Here is an 11350-nt window from a genome sequence, read left to right as displayed (position 1 = left end):
TTTTTTACTTTTTTTTTTTTATTCATCATTAAGTGAATAACTATTTTTTTTAGATTTACAAAGACGATCTAATTGAAGGGTATCAGTTCCAAATAAAGATAATAATACTGGTAAGAAAACTAAACCATGTAAACCACCCAAGAAAACTATACTGAGATACATTCTAAAGTAATAAACAGTGAAAATTTCTGAAGTTGAGAAACCTAAAACCACGACACCCAATAATTTTGTGATAAAGATACCACTAATGATGGAACTACCCATCTCAGTGACGGCATATTTTGCTTTTTGATCTCTTGAGAAATGTTTTGGAGCATTGATAAAGGTTGAAGCAATGTGAACACAAAACTCGATACCAATACCAATGGCCATAACAACGTTTACAACGGAAACTGCATTCAAAGAGATGTTCCATAATGCCATGATACCTAATAAATCGACACAAATCATACCAACGGAAATTACAACCAAGAAAGAAACCAATGGATTCAATAGTAAAATGAGACAAACAATAAATACACCACCCAATGCCAAAAGGATATCCATTATTGCTACACTCTTGATTGTTAGATATTGATCAAAGTAAACATAAATGATTGAATAAACCTCTACATCGAGATCGGAATTATCGGCCAAATAATAAGCGGTTTGAACTGCATTGATATAATCATCTTGAGTTCTAAGAGTTGTATGATAACCATCGAATCTTGAGGCAACAATAGTGCCATTGACGATATGAGCATCACTTGTGTAAGCCAAACCAGCCAATGGACAACTGGCAGTATTTGATACATTCAAAAAGAATGGTAAATATTGTATGAATGATTGTGGATCTGGACGACCTTGTGCATTATTTGAGAAACATGGTGCACAGGAAGGGTCGGCACCATTGTAACAAATGCTACCATTTGGATATTTGAGACAACAAGAACCTTGGGCTTGAGCAAAACTAATATAATCATCCAACCAACTTGAAATACCTTTATTGATGAATGGTGCATTATTGAATACATTGACAATTGAATCTTTATCACAACCACCCATTGTACAAAGTTTATTTTGTGATTCAAAATCGGTATAATTGTAATCACCTTTGATAACGATATAAAATGGTGGACCTACCTCCAAAAGATTGGCCATATTATTGAAATAACCTTGAAGATAAGAATTACTTGGTAAGGCAACACGTTGATCTAAACCAATCGAGACTTGGAAGGCAAAGTTTATACCAGTCAACAATAAACCAACAAAGAAAATGATAACCAACATCTTTGTGATTGGATGTAATAAAAAGGGAGCATAGAATTTTTTGAAGACAACTTGAAGGAGGGTAGTTTTCTTTGGTGATGATGAAGTGGAATAGGTTGGTTGAGAATTTTTAAAGTTTGCATTAATGTCGGCACGTGCAAATGGTAATTTTTCATTTTCTTCATCATCATCATCTTCCATATCAGAGTTATCACCATCCTCCAATGCAATACATGGTAAACAATCGATACGTCTTGAGGAGGCACGTTTAGAATCCAAAACCAATAGGGCAGAGAATGCACTAACCTGTAATAAAAAGTCAACGAAAATTGCCAATGCTGCATAGTAAGAGAATGCTTGAACTGCTGGCATTTTTGTTAATGAACCCAATAGGAAAGCCAATGATTCGCTGAGTGATGCTAAAGCAATTGATGGACCAACTTTTGCGAGGGTACGAGCTAATGAATCTTCAGAGGTTGGAAGGATAGCAGCACGAGTATGTGGATCATAACGAACGACATGTAATGATTCAAAGGTATTAACAATGATGAAAATATTATCCACACCAATTGCTAATACAAGGAATGGAATTACTTCGGAAATGATTAAGGTTGCCTTTAAATTTGCCATACTACAAACACCAACACTAATGACGATGGAGGCAGCTACAATGATGATACCACAAAAACCAAGTGCAAAACGCGAACGGACAAATAATGAGAGGAAACGAGTTGGGAATGGATAGTAACTACCCAATGAAAGGGAGACATAGAAGAACATAACGAAATAAGAGATTAGAATAGTTGGAATATCGGCATTACCTTCACGTGATAACTCATCTTGAACTGAACGCTCGGCACTATATGTGATATCGAAAATTTCAGAAGTGGCAGCAATGGCAGAGATATGATCCAACCAAACTTGTTCCCATGCCATGGCGGTATTTACCATATCGGTTGGATTATTTAAAAGGAAGGTAACAACAAAAGCAGATGCAGCAGAGGAATTATTATTCTCCCAACCACCCAAGACCACTCTTGGTTGAACTGGTGCTCCCACTGAATCCATACAATCTGGTTGAAGTAAGCTCGATTGACAATTTTCATAATAGGTTAAAACACCTTCCTCTGATTGGGTATAATTAAGTTTACTAATATTTCTTTGCCATAAACCAGATGTACTTTCAATTAAACAACCACGTTTTGTTGGTTTGAAACAAAGTGAATCCAATGTAATCAATTCTCCTTCATATTCTGCCTCTAAACTCATTAATGATAATTCGATTTCAAATAATTCCAATAATAAATCATATTCTATAACTGTTGGATATTTAGTTTGATTCTTTGGTGTTATAATAATTTGTTCAACACGATAAAATGGTCCAAAATTATTATCGAAATAAGTTTTATCTAATGCTGCTCTACTATCTGGTGCAACCCATAATTTTACTGGATCTTGTTCAATTTCTAATTTTATAATACCAATACCTAAACCTGCTGTTATTATAATACAAATTAAAATTACAATAAGTGGTTTTGATGCAACTTTATGACCATACCAATAAAAGAATCTTTGAATAATTGTTGATGGTTGTTGTTGTTGTTGTTCATTGTTATTGCTATTACTATTATCATTATTACTACTATTGGAAGAAATTAATGCATCATATACAACTGAGGCATTTGAAGAGGAACCTGGAATTGGACGATTATTTGAACCAATATGATAAAGAACAATGATAACAATTGAGATGACAAATAAGAAAATAAAAGTAATAAGCTCATAAATTCCAACACCCAAAGCTAATGAACAATTCCAAAGTTGATCGGATGGCATTTTCCATTGACATGAACTATCATGAAGTGGTACTTTACCAGAAATGAATGGAATTAAAATTGCACTAATAAATGAAATTGATAAAACTAATGATGCTATTACTTTTACTTTAGTTGAATCGAAAAACTTTACATTTCCAAATAAAACTAATCCCATACTAGTACCATATGTTAAAACTAATGTAAACATAATAAATGTCCAAATCATCCAAACTGATAAAAATGGAATTCTAATTAAATAAATAAAAAAAAAATTAAATTTAGTATTTAAAAATGATAATCATTTGATTTTTTTTTTTTTTTTTAAAAAAAAATACTACTTACTCATGATTAAACAAATAAGTTTGTGGTAAAGAATTATTAAATAAACCAATTTCACCAACAGTAGGTGGTGGACCACAAGCATCACCACATTGATCACATGAACAAGATTCAGCGCATGGAGCAGTTGGACTTATATAACCTGTTTCATTGAAAACCCAATTGATTGAAAATGCTGGATTAAGTGCAAAGATACCACTAAAAAAATCTTGAGGTGTATGAAAAATTGTACCAAAAGGTGGTGCACCATCTGAATTTACACCACTACATGAATTATATAAACCCCAAGCGTAATCGGGATGAATGACGAAATCAACGCTTAAGATTTGTCCTGTTTTACTATCGATACTTGTTGGTACCATAAATGATTGTTGATATGGTGAACATGATGATGCACACCACAAATCCCATACATTAAATAAACATGCTGGACAACGTGCAAATACTGCAGATCCCATTACCATGTTTGATAATAAAACAAGTGTTTGACCATTTGTACAACATGATGTTTCTGAATATTCTGGATGTGAATATTGGCATGTACCTGGAGCTAAAATTTGATTATGATACTTTAAAAAAAAAAAAAAAAAAAAAAAAAAAAATTTTATTAATACTTTTTGCTTAAAAAAATTAACAAAATTATTTTATTTTATTTTATTTTATTCTCCTCTACTTACAGGTGGATAAAGACCACTTTCAATATAACTTGCATTTAAACCATTCATCGAACAACCCTCAGTAGTATTATATGGGAAAGGTCCTTGTGAATGAACAGTATTTATTAAGTATATTGACGAAAATAAACAAAAACAAACAAAAAGAGACATAATTTGATTTATATTCATTCTTGTTTGTATCTGACTTAATTTTACAACAATATTGTAAAACTGTATATATATAAAGGGTATCGATAAGAAATTTTGAATATTCTAAATATATATGTAAAATGTATTGTTGTTGTTATTTGTTATATGTAAACTTTGAAAAAAAAAAAAAAATTTTGAACCCGAATAAAAAAAAAAAAAAAAAAAATTAGTATTTTTATTTTTTTTTATTTTTTTTTATTTTTTTATATTTTTTTATTTTCTTTTTTTGTGCGAATCAAAAATATCTCAATCAACTGAAAAGTCAAAACAATTTTATATATTTTTTTTTTTTTTTTTTTTTTTTTTTTTTTTTTTTTTTTTTTTAAAAATGAAGATTATTATTGGGAACAACAACCCCTTTATTTTGCCATGCACGAAATGGATTATTGAAAAAAAAAAAAAAAAAAAAAAATTAAAAAAAATAAAAATTAAAAATAAAATGACACTTTGTGTCGTTGTGATTGGCACAATCTACGATTATGGTTATGATATTAAGTTGTATTATTATTTATTATTATTATATTTATATATTTTTTTATTTTTTTATTTTTTTATTTTTTTATTTTTGAAAATTGATAAAACCTAATTTCCCATATATATAATTATTTAAATATTTTATTGTTTAATGATACAATTATAGTAACAAAATAAAATAAAATAAAAAAAAATGAAAATAAATAAAATTGTGAATGAATAAAATAATAATAAAAAAATAAAATAAAATAAAATAAAATAAAATAAAATAAAATAAAATAAAATAAAATAAAATAAAATAAAAAATTGTAAAAATAATTAATTTTTTTTTTTTTGAGCATTTTTCATTTTTTTTTTTTAAAATACACACAAATAAATATTTACTATCGCTCGAGTTTAAAATATGTGTAAAGAATAGTTTAAACTATTTAAATAATGTCGATATGATATAATAGATTATTGATGTATGATATTTACCTTTTTATATAATGTGTATATAAATATATATTTTTAAAAAAAAAAAAATTATAATAATAAAAAAAAGACTTATCACCTTTTTTTTTTTTTTTTTTTGTTTTTATTTTTTTTTTTTTACTTTCTTTTTTTCAATTTTCACTTAACAAAGAAAAAAAAAATATAAAAAAAAAATAAAAAAAAAAAAATTATAAAAAAAAAAAAAAATAAATAAAAATAAAAATAAAAATAAAAATAAAAAAAAAAAAACAATAAAAAAAAAAAATAAAAAAGAAAAAAAGAAAAAAAAAATAATATTATTAAACAAGACCCCCCTTTGTGATGGTGTGATAATGCGTCAAATTAAAATAATAAAAATAAGAAAATGAAAAAGAATGAAAAAAAAAAAAAATAATAAATTCTTAGTTTATTAAATTTTTAGGTTATTAAATGTTTTTAATTTTTTGTCCAAAATAAATTAATTCATTCATCAAAGTTATATAAATATAGGGCCATTTAATTATATGGATTTTTTATAGGTTTAAATGAGGTATCGCAAATTAATTTTCCAGCAGAATTTCACAGATAAAAGAGATATTTAAATTGTTATTTTCCATCATCAAATTAATAAAATAACTTAAATTATAAACAATAATTTTAATTTAATATTTATTCAACTGTTTAAATAAAAAATAAAAATCAAAGTTTAAAAAAAAAAAAAAAAAAAAAAAAAATAGTTTACTTTAATTATTAATTTTTTTATAAATATTAAATTTTTTTTTTTTTTTGATTGGTGACAAATTTAAATGTCAACAGTTGATATTTCTAAAATGTGAAGGTATTAATAAAATGTTGCATTAATTTTTTAATTAATTTTCTATTTTTATTCCAAATTTTTTTTTAAAAATATTTTTTTTTTTTATTTTATTTTATTTTTTATTTTTTTTTTTTTTTTTTATTTTTTTTTATTTGTTTTTTTTTTTTTTATTTTTTATTTTATTTTTTTTTTATTTTTTTTTTTTAAATTTTAACCTTATTAATTTTTTTTTTATTTTTTTTTATTTTTTTTTTTAAAACCAACTTTATTAACAACAGGCACAGACAAAAAAAAAAAAAAAAATAAAAAAAAAAAAACAAAAAAAAGAAAAAAAAAAAAACAAAGTCATATCCATATGGATTTTAAATCATTTTTATTTAATCATAACCATTTTCATAAAGATGAAAGTAATGGAATTTTTGAGCAAGATTTAATTGGGGATTTACATCATCATCATCATCATTTAGACAATAATAATGGGAAAAGTTATGGGTTAAATAGATACCCATTCAATAGAATTGTTGAAAATACCAACAAAAACAACAATAGTAATAATATTAATAAAAATAATAATAATAATAACAAAAACAAAATAGTTGATAGCGATGAAAGTGATGATAGCAATAGTAATAGTAATAGTAGTAGCAATAGTAGTAGCGATAATGATAATAGTATAAGTAATTCCGAGGAAACAAGCGAGGATTATAACTCGGAAGAAGATGACGATGACGACGAAGAAGAATATACTAGCGATAAAGAAAACAACGACAATAATAATAACAATAATAATGGCCAATTCTCTTTAACAAACAATTGGTTTGTAAATACATTTTTCAAAACTAATGAAACAGCAATATTAAACTCGAATAATAATAAAAATAACATTAATAATAATAATAATAATAATAATAATAATAATAATAATAATAATAATAATAATAATAATAATAATAATAATAATAATAATAATAATAATAATAATAATAACAATAATAATAATAATAATAATAATAATAATAATAGTGAAAATAAAAATAAAAAAGATAATAATAAAAATAAAAAAAATAAAAGAAATAATAATATTAATAAGAATAAAGATAATAAAAAAAAATCAAATGAATTTATAAAACCAAATACATTGGATTTATTTGGAATGAATGGTTTGGGATTCTTAAAAGCAGATATATTGACATCATCATCATCATCATCATCCTCAACAATAAACTCAAGGATGGAAAGAATGCTAATTTCAAATCCACCACTTGGTTTAATTATTAGAGAAGATGATAATGTACCAATTGTTGATACCTATACAATTAGTTCACCATTTTCATCAGGATCATCATCCCTTTCAACATCAACTGATACCTCTATCACATCATCTGATAACAATTCTAATGATTTAGATAAAATTAATAAATTAATTAATTCTCAATTAATAATAGAACAATCTAAACTTAATAACGATACTAGTAGTGATAATAACAATGGTAGTAATAATGATCAATTGCTTATAAAATGTATAGATTGTTTAAATATAATAACAGATATTGAAAAAGTTATATTTTTAGATGTTTGTATTAAATTATTATTATTATTATTATTTATAAATTTATAAAATACTAATTAATGGTTTTTTTTTTTTTTTTTTTATAAAAAAAAAAAAAGTGTACACATATTTATTGTAAAAAATGTTTATATAATTTTATAAAGAAAAGGATTGATGAAAAGAGAGTTTCAAAGATAAAATGTAAATCATGTAAGATATCATTATCAGTATATGATATTAAACAAGTATTAACTGATGAAGAGTATTCAATATATGATGATGCTTCATTGGATCAAGCGATCTCTAGAAATAAGGACTCATATATTCAATGTCCTTGTTGTAATTTAGTGATGGAAAAGGTTATCATACCTTTAAGTAGTTTAAATAGTAATAAAAATGGTTCAATCAAATCAAATGATCAAACTATAGAATATGATGAAAATGGTAAACAATTAAGTAGAGAATCAATTGAACATAAAAGGAAATTTAGATTTAGATGTCCTCAATGTTCTTGTGTATTTTGTACAGAATGTAAAATTCATCCTTATCATTTAGGTTATACATGTGCTCAATTTCAAATTTATAATTCTTCAAAACATTGTAGATTTTGTAGGGTTGCAATTTGTCCAATTACTCCAATAGTTTCACCAAGATTATCTTTAAAACCCAATAACAATAATACAACTACCACTACAACAACTATAAATAGAAATAATATTAATAATAATTGTTGTTCAAATGATGAATGTATTTCAAAATCAATTAAATCATGTCAAAAAATATTAAGATGTGGTCATGAATGTCTTGGAATTTTAGACGAAACTAAATGTTTACCATGTATTCATCCAGATTGTAATAATAATGATTATGATACTCCAACTCCATTACCTACAAATACTACTACTACAACGACCACTACTACTACAAGTACAACAGTAAATACAATAATAAATAATGATATAATAAAAAAACCAAATTTAATAAATAAATATAAAACAAATCAGAAATCAAATGATTATTGTAATATTTGTTGGACGGATTCATTATCATCAGAACCATGTATCCAATTAGAGTGTGGTCATATATTTCATAAGAAATGTTGTTCATCAGTTTTAAAAAAGAGATGGACAAGTTCAAGAATAAGTTTTGGATTTGTAAAATGTGCGCTATGTTCACAAAATATGCAACATCCTTGTTTGGAGAAATATCTCACACCAATTAATGAACTTTATGGTTTTATAAAGGTTAAAGCTTTGAATAGGCTATCATTATTTGGTGTTGAGAAAGATGTAGACTTTGATGATCCTCTCTCAAAGTGGTATAATAATAAAGAAGGTTATGTTATGGATAGATTCTCTTACTTTATGTGTTTCAAATGTAAGAAACCCTATTTTGGTGGTGAAAAGGTTTGTGCAATTGCTGACGAAAATAGAATTGCTGGTGAGCATAAACCTGAAGAATTGGTTTGTGGAGGTTGTAGTTCAAGTGGTAATGAAAATTGTAAAATCCATGGAAAAGAGTTTATAGAGTACAAATGTAAATATTGTTGTCGTATCTCTGCTTTCTTTTGTTGGGGTAACTCTCATTTCTGTGTTGAATGTCATAGAAATGTAAATCATGTTGCGCAAATCCCAAAAACTCAATTACCTCAATGTAAGTGTGAAGGAAGTGAAAAACATATTTCTGGTGAAGAATTTTGTTATGGATGTTCAATGTGTAAAATAATTAGTAATAGTGAATAATCATAATTTATTTTTATTATTTATTATTTATTATTAAACATATCAAAATAAAAATAAATAAAAAAAAAATTTGTTATTTGCAAAAATTAATCATTATATACAAATATTTATTTATTTTTTATACTCATAAAATTATTTTTGGATAGTTTGCCTTTGAGAAGTTTTGAAACAAAAAGTGGTAAAACTTTTAAAAATGTTTAAATCCAATTTATTTTTTTTTTTATACAATTGTCAAAAACTATTTTTTTTTCTAAATATAACTCTTTTTTTTTGGGTTAATTATTTAAATAATGGATTTAAACATTTATTAAATTGATTTTTTTTTTTCTTTGGGATTTTTTTTTTTTTTTTTTTGGATTTTTTTTTTTTTTTTTTTCAAATAATCACGCACCAAAAATATCTTAATTACCAAATTTTATTATAAAAAAAAAAAAAAAGCAATCAATTTTTTTTTTTATTAAATTTTTTTTTTCTTTTTACATTTATAAAAAAAAAAAAAATCCAAATATAAATCAATATTTTAATTTTTAATATTAAAAAGATAATTTTTTATTTATTTATATATACAAATAAATAAAAATAAATAATTTTAAATTTAGTTTAGACATTTTTTATATTTTATAAATTTTTAAAAAAAAACTATGCCACCACCACCACCACCACCACCAGCTCCAGTGGCCCCAGCCCCACCTAAAACAGCTGAAAGAGGTGCATTATTAAATTCAATTCAAAAAGGTGCAAAATTAAAAAAAACTGTAACAGTAGATAAATCAAAGCCAGTTTTACAAGCTGATAAATCTGGCGGAGGTGGCGGAGGCGGAATGCCAAGACCGGGAATGGGAGGTCCACCAATGGGTATGTTTACACCATCACCAGGTGGTTTGAAAAAGGCAGGAGGTCCACCACCATTAATTGCCAAGCAATCACCAGCTCCTGCTCCACCAACTTCCTCACCTTTGAAGAAGCCTCCACCACCATTAATTGCCAAAAATACTGCTTCACCACCTCCACCAGTTGCCAGTAAACCAGCTCCACCATCTTTTAAAGCCCCACCACCAGTTGCCAGTAAACCAGCTCCACCATCTTTTAAAGCTCCACCACCAGTTGCCAGTAAACCAGCTCCACCATCTTTCAAAGCCCCACCACCAGTTGCCAGTAAACCAGCTCCACCATCTTTCAAGGCTCCTCCACCAGTTGGTGCTCGTCAAGCACCTGCACCTCCAATGAAGAGATAGAAGGTAATATCAAAAAAAGAAAATCAAAAAAAACAATTAAAAAAAAAAAAAAAAAAAAAAAAAAAAAAAAAAAAAAAAGAAAATATATTTTCTACTATTTAATTTATTATATAAAAAATCATAGAAAACTAAAAATAATTAAAATAAAAATAAAAATAAACCATTGTTGTAATTTTAAAAAAAAAAAAATTTCTCCAAGAAAAAAAAAAAATGAAAAAAAAAAAAATGAAAACTTGCAAATCCAATATATTTTTCACCCAACACATCAATTTAATTTTACAACATATAATAAAATGAATATGGATTAAAAATCTTCAACTCAACAAGATAAAGATAATACATCTACAACAACATCTACAACCACTTCAACTACTACCACTACAACCACTACAGCTTCAGATAATACAATTGAAGAAAATGAAAAAGAAAGCAAAATTTAATAAAAATAATTATTATTTAAGTTTAAGCAGGTGATTATCATTCAACCCTGTGTGTAAATGGTTTTCAATATAACATAATTTATCTAGACGGTGTTGGGTAAAAAGAATATTGAATAATCTAGTTGTGGCAGAAGTAGTAGTAACACTTAACAAAGTGGCAGTGGTTGGTAAAAATGCCAAAATGAATGGAGATGGCCCTATATTTACAGAAACATTTAGATAAATTGGGGATAACGAATGGAATTATATTACATAAAAAGTTGAAAACTTAAAGAAATTTTTTAATGGTGAATTTATCGTTTACAAGGTAGCTATTAAAATTGGAAATAATAAACCCACAACTGTTGTCAAAATAACATGTAAAACAGTG

The 11350-nt window shown here is 25.6% G+C and overlaps 3 protein-coding genes across 3 annotated transcripts; 2 read left to right on the top strand and 1 right to left on the bottom strand.

Annotated features, from left to right (window-relative positions):
- Window positions 1-18: 18 nt before the first annotated feature.
- On the bottom strand, window positions 19-4249 carry npcA (Niemann-Pick C type protein; the record flags this gene model as incomplete). The annotated part of the gene is made up of 3 exons (XM_641708.1): window positions 19-3313; window positions 3408-3973; window positions 4082-4249. The coding sequence occupies 3 exons, from the start codon at window positions 4247-4249 to the stop codon at window positions 19-21; spliced, it is 4029 nt and encodes a 1342-aa protein (XP_646800.1).
- Window positions 4250-4709: 460 nt separating this feature from the next.
- On the top strand, window positions 4710-9305 carry DDB_G0270432 (hypothetical protein; the record flags this gene model as incomplete). The annotated part of the gene is made up of 3 exons (XM_641707.1): window positions 4710-4768; window positions 6360-7587; window positions 7728-9305. 3 exons carry the CDS (start codon window positions 4710-4712, stop codon window positions 9303-9305), a joined length of 2865 nt encoding a protein of 954 aa, XP_646799.1.
- Window positions 9306-9946: 641 nt separating this feature from the next.
- On the top strand, window positions 9947-10540 carry wipA (WH2 domain-containing protein; the record flags this gene model as incomplete). Its single annotated transcript, XM_641706.1, has 1 exon — window positions 9947-10540. The coding sequence occupies one exon, from the start codon at window positions 9947-9949 to the stop codon at window positions 10538-10540; it is 594 nt and encodes a 197-aa protein (XP_646798.1).
- Window positions 10541-11350: the final 810 nt, after the last annotated feature.

The sequence above is a fragment of the Dictyostelium discoideum genome (assembly GCF_000004695.1).
Source record: "Dictyostelium discoideum AX4 chromosome 1 chromosome, whole genome shotgun sequence".
Taxonomy (NCBI): domain Eukaryota; phylum Evosea; class Eumycetozoa; order Dictyosteliales; family Dictyosteliaceae; genus Dictyostelium; species Dictyostelium discoideum.
The sequence above is the reverse complement of the archived record's forward strand: the minus strand, read 5'-3'. Positions and strand labels throughout refer to the sequence as shown.